This window comes from Scyliorhinus torazame, chromosome 21, assembly GCF_047496885.1.
Source record: "Scyliorhinus torazame isolate Kashiwa2021f chromosome 21, sScyTor2.1, whole genome shotgun sequence".
Taxonomy (NCBI): domain Eukaryota; kingdom Metazoa; phylum Chordata; class Chondrichthyes; order Carcharhiniformes; family Scyliorhinidae; genus Scyliorhinus; species Scyliorhinus torazame.
The window spans coordinates 15475116-15490445 of NC_092727.1; the positions used below are offsets into that span (position 1 = coordinate 15475116).

At 47.1% G+C, this 15330-nt stretch overlaps 1 protein-coding gene across 2 annotated transcripts in view; it reads left to right on the forward strand.

The window, feature by feature from the left end:
- Positions 1 to 15330, forward strand: part of sidt2 (SID1 transmembrane family, member 2) — a 103682-nt gene that overhangs the window by 25571 nt on the left and 62781 nt on the right. For both annotated transcript variants that reach the window (XM_072486542.1, XM_072486543.1), the window contains exons 3-4: positions 10632 to 10796; positions 15218 to 15263. In XM_072486542.1, coding sequence (XP_072342643.1) covers positions 10632 to 10796; positions 15218 to 15263 — 211 coding nt within the window. The remainder of the gene's footprint in view (positions 1 to 10631; positions 10797 to 15217; positions 15264 to 15330) is intronic.

Here is a 15330-nt window from a genome sequence, read left to right on the forward strand (position 1 = left end):
ATCGGAGGAGGTCGGAATACTTTTGGCTGTACCGGGGGACGAGGCAGGGGTGCCCCCTATCCCACCTTGCTATTTGCATTGGCAATTGAGCCTTTGGCTATGGCTCTAAGGGAGTCCAGGAACTGGAGGGGGCTGGTCCGGGGGGTTGAGGAACACCGGGTTTCGTTGTATGCCGATGACCTGTTACTGTATGTGGCGCACCCGGTGGGGGGGAGGCCGGTGGTGATGCGGATCCTCAGGGAGCTTGGGGACTTTTCCGGGTATAAGCTCAACGTGGGGAAGAGTGAGCTCTTCGTGGTACCCCCAGGGGACCAGGAAACGGGGATAGACGAGCTTCCACTGAAGAGGACGGAAAGGAGTTTTCGGTATCTGGGGATCCAGGTGGCCAGGAGCTGGGGGGCCCTACACAAGCTCAACTTGACGAGGCTGGTGGAGCAGATGGAGGAGGAGTTTAAAAGGTGGGATATGCTGCTGCTCTCCCTGGCGGGTAGGGTACAGTCGGTGAAGATGACGGTGCTCCCGAGGTTCCTTTTTATATTCCAGTGCCTCCCCATCCTGATCCCCAAGGCGTTTTTTAAGCGGGTCAGTAGGAGTATCATGGGATTTGTGTGGGCGAAAAAGACCCCAAGGGTGAGAAGGGTGTTTCTGGAGCGGAGTAGGGACAGAGGAGGGTTAGCGTTACCTAATCTGTGTGGGTATTACTGGGCTGGCGATGATACGCAAGTGGGTAATGGAGGGGGAGGGGGCGGCGTAGAGGAGGCTGGAGATGGCATCCTGTGTGGGCACGAGTCTGGGAGCACTGGTGACTAGGTACACCACGAATCCGGTGGTGGTGACTTTGAAAATTTGGGGGCAGTGGAGGCGCCACAGGGGTGAGGTAGAGGCTTCGGTTTGGTCCCCGATCCGGGAAACCATTGGTTCGTTCCGGGGAGAATGGATGGAGGGTTCCTGAGCTGGCACAGGGCAGGAATTAGAAGGATGGGGGACCTGTATTCAGATGGGACATTTGCGAGACTTGCGGCGCTGGAGGAAAAATTCGGGCTTCCCCCCGGAAATGCCTTCAGATACATGCAGGTAAGGACGTTTGTAAGACGGCAGGTGAGGGAGTTCCCGCTGCTCCCTGCACTCAGGATCCAGGATAGGGTGCTCTGGGGGGTGTGGGCTGGAGAGGGCAGGGTCTCGGCGATCTACCAGGAGATGCAGGAGGAGGAGGAGACCTCGGTGGAGAAGCTAAAGGGTAAATGGGAGGAGGAGCTTGGGGAGGGGATAGACGAGGGTACGTGGGCGGACGCCCTGGGTAGGGTTAATTCTTCCTCCTCTTGCGCCAGGCTTAGCCTGATACAATTTAAGGTTCTTCACAGAGTGCATATGACAGGGGCGAGGCTGAGCAGGTTCTTTGGAGTGGAGGACAGGTGTGGGAGGTGCTCGGGGAGCCCAGCAAAACACCCACATGTTCTGGGCGTGCCCGGCGCTGGATGGGTTCTGGAGGGGTATTGCGAGGACGGTGTCCAAGGTGGTGAACACCCGGGTTAAGCCAAGCTGGGGGTTAGCACTATTTGGGGTATTGGATGAGCCGGGAGTGCAGGAGGCGAAAGAGGCCGGTATTCTGGCCTTTGCGTCCCTGGTAGCCCGGCGGAGGATTCTGCTACAGTGGAAGGATGCGAGGCCCCCAAGCGTGGAAGCCTGGATCAGCGACATGGCAGGGTTCATTAAATTTGAGAGGGCCAAATTTGCCTTGAGAGGGTCTGTGCAAGGGTTCTTCAGGCGGTGGCAACCGTTCCTAGACTTCCTAGCGGGGCGTTAGGAGGTGGTCAGCAGCAGCAACCCAGAGGGGGAGGGAGGGGTGGGGGGGGGGGGGGTACTTTGTGTTTTCTACTGTGTGAATTATTGCTTAATGGGGGGTTTGTATATTGGGGGAATTTGTGATGTAGTTGTAAGATGCTTATTTATGTGTTCTTGGTTTTTCTTTTTTCTGTAAGGGGGGGTTTGTTGAAAATACGTAAACATTTGAATAGAAATATTTCTAAAAAAAAGAAAATAAATTAGCATGGCAAGGGAGAGAGAATCTCACAGACCAGGAGCAATTCCGCTCCGGCGGGAGAGCATACTCTCCCAAACGGAGAATCCTGCCCAATATTTATGCTATTGTGCGTTTGTTTATGTGCTAATTTTGAAGAACAATCCTAGTTTTTTAAACAAGGGTTGTTTTGAGTTACTAATTGGGTCACAAATAGCCCCAAATAGGCAATCAGAGAAAAAAAAAACGAAACCATCTATCACTCGGAGAGAATGAAACGATGCCAAAGTAGATGAATCACCTCTGCCCGGGTTTTGTGCAAGTTTGATGTGTGTGATGAGGATGTGAGAACCAGTGATTGGGTTGAATTTCTTGCTGCAGATTTTTGGAAATTGGATCACAGGCAGGTTATTTTCAGCATGCAAACCTGTTGTTTTTCTTTTATTATTAATTTCCAGGGATATGTGTGTCACGACAAGAATAGCATAATAATAATAATGATCTGTATTGTCACAAGTAGGCTTACATTAATACTGCAATGAAGTTACTGTGAAAAGCCACTCGTCGCCACATTCCGGGTACACTGAGGGAGAATTCAGAATGTCCAAATTACCTAACAAGCATGTCTTTCGGGACTTGTGGGAGGAAACTGGAGCACCCGGAGGAAACCCACGCAGACACGGGGAGAACGTGCAGACTCCACACAGACAGTGACCCAAGTCAGGAATCGACCTTGGGACCCTGGCGCTGTGAAGCAACAGTGTTACCCACTGTGCTACCATTCATTGCCCATCCCTACTTGCCCATGACAAGATGGCGGTCAGCCACCTTCTCGAGCTGTTACAGACCGTGTCGTTACCATTCACTCTGATGTTGGGGAGGGAGTTCAAAGATTTTGACCCGGTGATGGTGAAGGAACGGCTGATATGAGCCCACGTCAGGATGATGTGTGGCTTGGAGAAGAACTTGGAGATGATGGTGTTTCCGAGCACCCGCTGCCCTTGTCATTCTGGGTGGTGGAAGCTGCTAGTTTGGGAGGCTCTGACGAAGAAGCTTTGACAAATTGCTGCAGTGCAATCTACACATGTAGCGCTCGAGGCAGGCAAGGTACCCCAAGAGTGGAGTTAGCGGGTGTTTAAGCCAATGGGTGAGGTGTTGGTCAAACAATCTGCTTTGTTGCAGTTTGCCTGCTTTTATCTGGGGTTAAGATTAAATTTACACTAATCTCTGGGGGAAGTTTCTGAGTGTGCGCTCCTAGTATGAAGCCTCACCCACTGGGAAGAAATATGGGGAATGAAGGAATTTCTGACCAATGTGTTCCCGGCAGGGAAGGCTCCTTGCATGAAGCATGGGCTCATAAATCAGCCCCCACACTGAACATGGAAGATGATGCTGGCTGTCACTCTCCTTCAACTCCTTTGTTCCACCACTTTCTTCAGAAATCACTTAAAACTGTAACTGTGCCCCGCCCTTTAAACCTTGCCGGTCTCTCCTGCCATTCTCTCATTCTCTTTGTGATTAGGTACCTTTGTATGAAAGAACCATTGCGCAGTGTGAGAAACCCTCATTCCCAAACCAGGTTAACAGATTCCCAGGATCACCGATTCACAGGGACGCAATTGGTCAAATCCATACACATCCTTTTGGGGATTTTTACTGTCTTTTAGGTTCGCAATTAAGTCCACTCTTCTGTGAAAACTGCGAACTTGCCGATTTCGTGATGAGTTATTTGTAGCAGGACCACTCACCACATTCCCAGCAGAATCCAATAGCCGGGGGATTCATTGGTACCTATTTCCCAGGTGTGAAACCGATGCCTAAACATCCAATATGGCGGAGAACACGTGTGTGAGATTCTGCACCAGACATGCACCACCCACCATATTGGCAAAGGCAGGAAAAGAAGGGTCCATTGTCCATGTCCCAAAACCTTTGCAAATATGGTCCAAAAATCTGTTTGGAGTTCCCTTTACACAGTTTTTCTGCCTTAATTCCATTGACCATCGCGGTGTATATCTTCACTAGGGGACCACCACCATAGAATTACACTTCTTAAAATGCGCTTTAGGATGTGGAGCCAATGGTGTAGCAGTCCTTCTTCATCTCTCTATGTCCTACTGGAGTGGAGGAAACATTGACAGCTCCTGATCACCCACCCCTCCTTTCTCGATTGCCCCTCCCCCATCTGCCTGTTTCCCTCCCCCAAACTCTCCTGGACACTTCCACGCTCCATTATCCCAGCCAGAAAATGAACTCTTAAGTGTTGACCTTCCTTAATGTGGAGTTCAAGTACCTGCTCCTTGTGGTTTGAACCTATGTTGTGTTCTTAGAATTATAGAATTTACAGAGCAGAAAGAGGCCATTCGGCCCATCTGCACCGGCCCTTGGAAAGAGCACCCTACCTAAGCCCACCCCCCCGCCATATCTGCGTAACCCCACCCAACCTTTTCAGACACTGGGGCACTTTTAGCACAGCCAATCCACCTAACCTGCACATCTTTGGACTGTGGGAGGAAACCGGAGCACCCGGAGGAACAGACACGGGGATAAAGTGTAAACTCCGCACAGACAGTGACCCAAGCTGGGAATCGAACCCGGGTCCCTGGTGCTGTGAAGCAACTGTGCTAACCACTGTGCTGCCCCGTGTTGGCCAGCTGTCACTTTTCCGAAGGTGCGTAAACTCTCAGTCATGACAGTTAAGTCGGGCAACCTCAAGTGTGATCCACAAGTGAGTCCATGCTTTTTGCAGAACCTGCCAAACCCCTCCCCATGGTGTTCGAGCAGGAGCGCCTTTTAACACTAAAATATTTTTGTTTTTTGTGGCTGCTAGATGTTCTGTTGGGCAAGACATGGACAGAATGCAGACTTTTCCTCGAATTCTGAACTCTTTGAGTTTCCTTCACATGTACTTGCATTCACATAGCGCCTTTAACATAGAATCAATGTCCCAGGGTGCTTCACAGGAGCATTGTGGACAGAATCCGACGTCATATTAGGACAGTTGACAAAAAACCTGGTTAAAGAAGCTCTGGATTGCTATTTAGCTTGTTCAATATTTGCACAGACAGCTCCTGTTACATTCCCTACCCACAAAGTAATACAGCAAAATCTGTGTATAACTGGGTTAATCGCATTCATGCCTCAAGTTGACCTGTAGTTGACCACGTCTATCCAGATAAAGACATCATTGAATCAGGCTTGTGTGACCAGAAATAAAAGGGAACGTAACTTCTAAAACAATCCTTTTTTTTTATTCTAAAACAATCCTGACAACTCCTGAGTGTCACAAGTCAACTAGTTAGTGAAACCCTGAGCAGCCCGGATACTGAACTGAACACAGGAAATGCTGGCAACACTCTGCAGGTCAGACAGCGTCTGTGTAGAGAGAAAAACAGAGTTTAGTCTTTTCAGGTCAATGTCCTTTCCTGAGAACCCGATCCTAACAACGTGGCCGGTAGTTGCTATTCTGTAACAACGTTTGAACTTCGCAGCCAGGCGTCGGATTATATTTACAGCCCCAGTCCTCTCTGCTTGAGAACAGAACATCATTTACTCAGGTGGAGAGGCTGAGCTGGACTCAATGTTGGTAAAATTGATTGCGCAAACAGAACTCACAAGATACTTGGCAGTTCCTGAGAGTACCCGAGGGGTCCCTGATGTCCTTCGGATTTCTGTATTGACTGACGGAGGCAGTTTCAGCTTCTCCACTGTCCGCATTCATTTTGAGGTTCCCCCGACGCACGGTAACGTCTTGAGCACCACTCAAAGAGGAGAGGGATGAGTTGAGAAAAGTTCAGATGAAAAACTGCACATGATGATTTGAAGACATGAGTTTGAATCCCACCGGGGGGGGGGGGGGGGAGGGGAGGGGAATTTACCATCTTTACTCGGCCCAGCTCACATGTGACTCCGGGCCCACCGCAGTGTGTTCGACACTTAGCTGTCCTCTGAAACAGCCGAGCAAGGCATTCAGTTGTATTCAAGGTGTTAGCTAACCATCACCTTCTGAAGGGCAACTAGTATTGGGCAATAATTGCCAGCAACGCCCGTATCTTGTGAATGAATTAAAACAATGTATAGATTTTGGTAGATTTTTACAGGAAGGCGGCACAGCAGCAAAGACAAACGGTTCAGGGAAAGAGTTAGCGATTGAAAATCTGGGCCTCGAATTGTGGAGGCCAGCGTGAGGGGTTTGCGCAATGGGCCTCAGGTGGAGTGGAGGAGGGTGTGGGCCGTAATGCATGGGAAGAAGATCTTTTGAATAAAAGATGGCGAGAATGCGGATGGAGTTGAAGCGCCAGGATGACTGAGTTGACGTCAGTGAATGGGAAGCAACGCAGCTGGGTGAACATTACAACCAATAAGCGGTCGTGAGGAGGTCTTGATGAATTCTACCAATTGAGACAGTGTTCCACTTTTTTTGTGTGCCTTGTCTGATAAATCTCCTGAGAAGAGCCTTGGGACCTTTGACTACATTGAAGAAGTTGCAGGAATGAATGTTGTTGCCTTGGTCCAGCGGTGAATTTCCATTGTATCTCTGCGGAGGTCTCCCTGTAAGTCGAGTCAGAGGCAAAAACAAGGAAGCAGTCTTATCACTGAGAGAAGTGGGTGGGATTTTCCAGCCATCTTGCTGATGGGATCTTCGAACCCCACCGAAACTGATCCCCTCGTGACGGGTCCCCCAGCGGTGAGGCGGGCAAGCCACACAGAATCCCACAGACTCCGGTGGGACTGGAAGATGTGGCCATCAGCCAATGGCTCGCTGCGGACAGCTGGGGGGTGGGGGGGAAATCCCAGCTATTGTTAACTCATCCAATCCACAAATCTGATGGAACTCAGGGACCCCAAGCGTGCTGCGAGCCATGTTTGAAAATTTACCAACGTTGACTCCAGTTGAGCCTCTATATCTAACAAATTCCTCTGTTTGAGGAATAAAAGGAAATGGAATAAAAGTTGCGCTTTTTTATTGTACTTTGAACTTTATGGGCGCATTGTCAGAGATATGGCCTTCTCCTTCCCCTCAGTCTTTTCCGAAACCCATTCAGTTGCTGGTTCTGCTGGCACAGTATGCTTCTAGTTTATAAATAACCGGTGTAGAAGCTGCTGACCACTGCCTCACAAAGTGGGCTTCTACAGTCCTGACAGTAGAATCCAGTGTGAATGAGCGCGCAAACCTCTTCGGCAGATTTCACAAAGAATAGATTCTGAGCAGTTTAAATGTCAACCTCGCGCATAGTGCTTAACCCTATTCAAAATGCATCTGCAGTGAGTCACTTGGCGAGGTCACCATATAGACCGGCTGAGTTTTTGCCGCGTTTTCTGCTTTTATTTCATGTTACGACCCGCTGGGCTAGTGCGCGGTCAATTCCAGCCCCACTTGACCCGGAGTCACAACACAATTGAAATTAACGAATAATTCTCAGAAAAACACCAAAGGTCTTTGGCTGCCCAATAATTACAGTCACCAGGTTTGTAAATTTAAACGCAATTAGATTTTATTAACAATAACTATAATTCAATAGGCAGCAAATGCAACTGTTTAACTATTATCTAATTCCTAACTCCTCCCCCCTTTAACTCACCCCACCCTCTGAACACACACAGACAGACAAACACAGAGTGGAAATAGGGAAGTCAAAGAAAATAATCCGAAAAGTAAAAAGGATCAAAGGCTCTGTTTCAGATGGATGTCTTCCGGTACACGTTTCTTCAGCCTCTGCCTTCATTTGGGCGAGGTCTTTGCTTTCAATCTATAATGGTTATCACTGTGGATTCATCAGGATCGCAAAACTTCTCTTCAGGTTCAGAAACCAACAGGCACAAAACATTTTTGGAGAAAGAGAGAGAGAGAGAGCAACTCACGGCTTCGTCTCTCGGTGTCCAGGAGAGTTCTGATTGACTCCTGGGTCCTCTGAAAAGCTCCAACCTGACTGAAGCCAATCATGGTCTATTTCCGGGCAGAATAGGGCTTTGGGCTAATCCATTGACCACCAGCCAACCAATCAAACCAAAAAACCCTCTGATTTCTCGGGCGCCATAAAGCCTGAGCTCTTGTGTTCAGAATCTAAATTTTCATAGCACAGTGTACTATTTTGTAACTTCTGAGTTCCTCACTTCCTCTGCTCGACTTAAAGGTATATATCTATTAAAGATCCATGGATCAAAAATGATAATGACAAAGTAAAGGAATGGGAAATAAGGGAATCAGCAGAAAGGATCCTTACATCTGCATAATCTTCTATTCCTCTATTACAATCCCAGACCAGACCTCAATAGTGGCTGGGACACGACTGAAACCCCAATATTTTAGTTTATTTTGTAAGACTGTGCGGAAAGTATACTTCGCTCCAGGAGTGATTGCAGGAAGAAATAGGGATTTGGTATTTTAAAACAAAACTTTATTATTAACATAGCATTAAAATCTTTAACTTCACACCCAAAAATAACTTACAATTACCCCTTAAACATTACACTAAATGCAATATCCTTAATTACTATCTCTATTCCCAATTAAACAACAAGAAAAAACACATACAGCTCTCATTGTGTCCCAATGGCACAGAGACTTGTTTTCCCGAACAGATTTGGCTCCCTTTTGAACCCCTGCAGATTCTGGCTGGATGTCTTCAAAAATCTTTTTCAACTGGTTTGATTCAGCTTCCTGCTTATCCTCAGACAAGTTTGCACTGCTTTAAATACTATTAATCTTAATTTAACTATCTTACTGTGAGAGCAAAAGGTCTTACTTGTGGACTCAGTGTTAGCCAGATCAGAACACAACTCCAAAGCGTTCTCACAAAATATCTGAATACCTTAACTCCACCCAGTTATGACATCATCTCCCCAAGCTGAACACAAATCAACTCCCCAGGTTGAAAACACATTAACTCCCCAGGGGCTCCCCCTAGTCAATCAACAGTGCATTAGCCCAGGCTTTCTACGCTGGTCAGTTTCACCTCTGGCTCCTAAAAACTTTCTGGAATTGCAAATCAAGATTATTTTTTAAAACGTGACTACTGCAGTCAAACAAACACTAACCCAACTTTTAACCATTAAATTGTCACATGTTTATAACCCAATGTATCTAAAATCCTGCATTTGTCACACCTCTCTCCCTTCGGTGGTTACCTAGCTTCCCCTTAATGCATCTATGCTGTTCTCCTCAATTACCACTTGGGGTTGTAAGTTCTGCATTTTAATCACTCTCTCTGGATAAAGACGTTTTTCTTGAACTCCCTTTTGGATTTATTAGTGACTTTTGTGAGGGCCACGAAGAATCCAGCACGAGTTGAAGGATAGAAAGAAATAACATTTATTTACAATAACATTTTTATATACACACACACAACAACAGCAGCAACTCCCTTGCTGCTCACTCCTCTCTCGCTGGTTCCATACTGGCCAGCTTTATTTATGCAGGGAATATGTTAATGATTTCTCCGCCCCCCCCCCTTATTGGGGAAGCTCATACACTAAGAATTGTGGCATTGCCATTAGTCCCCAGCCAGTGGTAAGCAGGCAGGTTATAACATCCCTTCCCCCAAAGTCCAAGGAATCCACCGAAGACCCCGGCTAAGGAGGGCGTCGGACTCGTTTACGGTACTGTTGTTTGCCCGGAAATAGTAACGCATCCGTTGTGCGTACTGGTTACAACTTTCCAGCGCAGCATCAAAGACATCCAAACGTCCGTACAGAGGCATGGTGTAACAGAAAAAAAACATCCAACCTGTATCCAACAAAGATCCAGGGAAGTGGCTTCAGCAGCGTAGACAGCTGCCCACTTTAACCCTCGTCGCCAGTTTTGTGAGGGCCACGAAGAATCCAGCACGAGTTAAAGGACAGAAAGAAATAGCATTTATTTACAATATCACATCAGCAGCAGCAACTCCCTTGTTGCTCACTCCTCTCTAGTTGGCTCCATACTGGCCAGCTTTATTTGTGCAGGGAATCTGCTAATGATTTCTCCGCCCCCCTCATTGGGAAAGCTCATACTCTCTAAGAATTGTGGCATTGCCATTAGTCTGCAGCCAGTGGTAAGCTGGGAGGTTATAACAGTGACTATTTTATATCCATTGCCCAGAGTTACGCTCTTCCCCCACAAGTGAAAATGTTTTTTCTACACTTACCATACCTTCATAATCTTAAATATCTCTATTGGATGCTCCTCTGCCTCCTTCTTTCTAATGAACAGTGTTCCAGGCAGTTCTGTCAACAGAGAGTTAGAATTGATAGTGCATTCCTGGGCCAGTCAGGGGCGACCAGAAATTAGCCACTACTTTCTCGCTCCTGATTGCTTTCCTTCAACTCTGCTGGGAACTGTTTCTGGCTGAGTTCAGGGTTGGGCTTCGTGATGATGGTTCCCACAGGCCAATAGTTTGCAGGCGTTCATTATGTGGTCCCACACAGGAAGAGTGGCTGCTTGGGGGAAATAGCAGAACGTGCCCAATGCTTGCTGAAATGTCCAGGAAAGGTGAACACGATCCAGGGTTTCCAGTTTGACTGGTTGATGAGCAGAAGCTCACAGATTGAAACGTTCTCTGGGATCAGCTGACTGCCTGCGGCAGATATTACTGTGCAGTTCAAGCCCAAAATAATCTCCCTCTTTCTCCTGTAGTTACCAGAGGAAATACATCTATCAGGATGTGAGTCGTACACTTTGTCAACCAGAGATAAAGAGTGAATCGCAGATGCAATACTTCTATGTGGACGTTTCGACGTTGTCCGAAAAGAACGCTTCAGTTCAACTCTATGTGAAACGCATAGAGCATTTCGTCCTGAGGTAGGTGACATGACACAGAGATACGTTAGGCACCTTCCTTCTCACTGCTTCCACAAGTAAGATTTTGATGCTCTTTCACCAGCAAGTTCTTAGCATATGGATGGTCACCATTACGAAAACAGGTCTGGTTGTTGCGAATCGACCGTTGACTGTTACTCCTCTCCATTAAATACTGCAAGTTTTATCCTTATCCAACTGTCACTGTACACTGTCACTGGACTTGTTGTGCAGTGGATAGTGTCCATGCCTCTGCTCTGGAATGTCTGCGTTCGAGTCCCACCCCAGGACTTGATGGCCAATGAAGGTGGGTTCATAACGCGGCCAAACAGGTTTGAGCGTGTCAACTTGCAAATTCTTCTTAACATGCCAATGGCTGGTGTTAAGAGGGGGAGGGACTCCTGGACGGATCCCTTGATATGCTTGAAGTGGAGCGGTGCCCCTCCAGCTATAAACCCCTGGCAACAGACTAGTGACCTGTTCTAGGAATCACCAGCTATGGAAATGGCCGAAGTCTCAATTTAATTGCACAATTTCTTTAAACTAATCTCTTCCATCGAGTCAGGGTTAGAGATAGTGGAGGTTACTTGACTCAGGTGGGAGAGACAGAGGAGGCCCATGGGAAGATGGATGAAGGGGAACATGGAAGGAAAAAGAGAAGAGGGGAGGGAGAAGATCGAGGAGAGCGGTGAGAATTGTAGTGAGGGGTAAAGGAGAGGGGGAGAAACAAACGGGGAGGGGCATGGGGAGGTGGCATGATGAAAAGGAGATGAGGGAGGACTGGAAATGACAGCGAAGAGGAAAAGGGAGAGAGGAGAGTATGGGGAAGAGAGAGCATCACAAGGAAATAATCCAGGGAGCATGAAGGCAATGAAGGTGACACCAGGATGAATGAGAGGAAGAGGGAAGAGAATGAGTGGATGAGGTGAGGGAAATAGGCAGTGCTGATGGAGGATCCTTAGATGATATTGCAATCGATGGGTAGATGGTGCCCCTGGGAGGTAATTTTCTACACATGACATGACACCAGACGGCCATTTTCTCCTCCATTAGTGCCTCAAACATTCTTGGCCTTTACTCTGAGTGTAACATCTGTCCTTATCAGATTAATATCTAACTACTAAATTGTTCTTGGGAGCAAGGAAATACATCAGAGCTCCACTCTCTGATTCACAATGCCCCCATTGTCTAAAGATTCGGTTAAATGAAGAGGAATGACCTCATCAGTAAAATCAGATGGAATTGGTTGAATGACCTTTTTCGTTTGAACTTATCTCATGATGCTCAAGGTTATCACTTATATGCAAAAAAAAACCTTTCTCCTTCTAATTAGCTTTCTGAGGAACCGTCAGAAAATAATAACTTGTGTTTTGAACAGCAAACTCCTGTGGTGACATGGAGCTGAAACATGTCTGGGAAAACATCAGGAGCTTAGCTCTGACATGACACTCCTGATTCACTGCTTCTCCCTCTCACCGACCTGTTCAGATGGGGAGACAGTGGCATAGAAACCCTACAGTCCAGAAGGAGGCCATTCAGCCCATCAAGTCTGCACCGACCCTCTGAAAGTGGACCCATGTCCACTCCCCTGCTCACCCCACCCTACCTCACACTTCCCTGGACACTAAGGGCCAATTTATATGGCCAACCCAGCTAACCTGCACATCTTTGGACTGTGGGAGGAAACCGGAGCACCCGGAGGAAACCCACGCAGACACGGAGAGAAAGTGCAAACTCCACACAGACAGTCGCCCGAGGCCGGAATTGAACCCGGCTCCCTGGCGCTGTGAGGTGGCAGTGCTAACCACTGTGCCGCCTGCCGCCCATTACGATGAGGTCACTGGGCTTGTAATCCATAAATCTGGGATTGGAGGACATGGGTTCAAATCGCACCTTGGCAGCTGGGACATTTAAAACACAGTTAATTTTCCGGTTACATGAATATTAAATTTATGTTTTACAAATCTAAAATTGAAATAGCCTCAGTAATAGCAACCATAAAACTATCATCGATTAATGATAAACCCATCTGGTTCACTAATGCTCTTTAGGGTAGTGTAATGGATTCATGGAATAACTGTGGTCATGTGTGATATAGACCGTGATGTAACACCTGCTAGACTCTCAGGAAAGAGGATGGTACATTCTGGGCTCATTCTGTACCTACTCTGTAACCTAACATAAATATAGTGTTAATTGTTAAGAAAGCAGTTTGAAATAAGTGCCAGAATAAAACTACAGTCTCTCTCGATAAGATAGGCCACAGCTGCCTGGAACCACACCGCAGGTATGTGGAACACGGTAGCCAGAGTGGTGACAGTTGGTGTCATTGATGAGGCCATGGGAAGAAAGTGGAGGAAACCCGGTGGAAGGAAGAATCTATACATCTGCCAAAGAAGGAGGCAAACGGGGGAGAGTTAACGGTGTCCGTGCCTGGCGAGCAGCCACTGCCCCTGCCCCGCCTCTTCAAAGGTCTCGAGGGTCTGCCGAAAGTGGCCGAAAGTAGGAGTTATGGAAGAAACATTTTCTCCAATATTGGTCAGCTTTGGAGCTGCATGCTAAAGATCAGAAGCACCAAGTTAATTCATTCCATTATGCGGTAGGACCTGTAGCCAATGATGTCCTCTTGAGACAGGGGATGAAATACATTTCCACAGACTTCGATACCATCCTCAATGCCTTCAATGTGTATTTTAGCACAAAGCAAAAACCTCATGGTACCCGAGTCTGCTTGAACCAAAGATCTCAAAGCCCAGGGGAATAAGTCGAATGGTTTCTTATTGAACTGTAACATCTCTAGCTAGCTGTCGCGGATATGGGGCATTGAAAGATGAACTCAGTCCCGACCGCGTCGTCGCCTGGCTCTGTGATGAAAATCTCTCAGATGCCAAGGACGACCTCACTTTAGATCAAGCGGATCAGTGAGCGAGGCAGGCCGAACTCGGAGAGCTAAATCGGGCTATAATCCGTCACAACACCAAGGCTTTAGATTACCCCGTTAACTTGGGGGGGGGGGACAGGGCAATGGCCCCACCCTCTCAAAAGCCCGCCAAAACAGGGGAAAGGGTGGGAAACCATCTTGAGATGGGTTGTTGTTGTGCAAAGAAAGAACACCAAGATTTCCCAGCAGGGGGCGCAGGATGGTTCCAGTGCAGGAAGACTGGATCTTTCCAACGATATTAATAGATAAAAAAGAGAATATTTATAAAATGCTTTCCATCTAAGAAATTGGAAATCATGACTGACAAATTATAACATTTCTAGGAGAAGTAAATGGTCTTAATGAAGACTATTGGCAAGTTACAATGCCAGTTGAAGACTTTGAGACCAACTTTAAGATTGACACTGGAATTCATGTTAACACATTCGCTGATTATCTGGACTAACTTCCGCCAATACCCCTTCATCCATCAGATATTAAATTGCAAAATCCGGGTGCCACAAACATGCCAATCAAAGGCAGGTTAATTGCCCCTCTTCGTTACAAGGGACCTCAGATAATTAATTCTCTTGATGTTGTTCACAATCAAGGGACATCCTTATTGAGTGGACATATTGGCATACTACTGGGAATTCTGGGACAAATTGGGTGATGACCCACATTTAGACATCTTGATGCCTTTCATGGAAGAATTTCCGAACCTTTATGTGGAACCAGTGGGCTTTCAGGCCACAGCAGCTGAGGAGGCTCACTCATTGAGCAGCGATATCCTTTCCATCACAGAGAGACACAATCCACTCGCCCCCTGGTGGATATTGCGGTTGTGGATCTCTGAGTTCTGAAACAAAGCAAGGCCTGAGGATGTAGATCCCAGAAGCCACTGCAGCAGACAGTGACCATCCGCAAGAAGACCTTTTGGACCAGGGTTGGCTCTGTCCTGAACAAAGTAATAAGGACAAGGCCACTGAAACACCAGGCGACCAATAGGAGATGAGGTCCTTGAGGTTTGTACCTTATTCAAATCTACAGCCGAAACATATGAAGTCTCTGTTGTTTGTTTTTGAGGTCAGCTGCTGTCACTGTGACAGTGCAGCATTCAGAACATTATTCCAGTCAACCTTCTAATGCAATGCCTTGTATATCACTGGGTAACCTTGAATAGTTGTCCAGGGAGTACAGGCTTGAGTCCGGAGAGGATCACACTGCCAGAGAGTTAGCAGCACATGTGAGGTAGCGGTGCTAACCATGGTGCCACCCTGATTGTTTTGTATACTCATGGCATGGTTGCTGTCTTATGGTATGTGTGGCCTATCTTCCCTCGAGAAACTGCAGTCTTACTCTGGCACAAACTTCAAACTGGTTTATTAATCCTAGGCCCAGTTGGCAGCAAGAACTTTGAATCGTCCATTTTGTTAGAACAGTGGTGGAAGCTCCTGAGTTTAATTATGTGCTAAAAATTTTACACTTTTTATTGATATCACAGAACTGCAGAACCATTCCGATTCAACGCAACACCATCTCAACCTCAGGTAAGGGCTGACACTTAAAATTGCTGTTCAGCCTAAAGAGGTTTCTTTTGTGCATGGAGGGACCGTC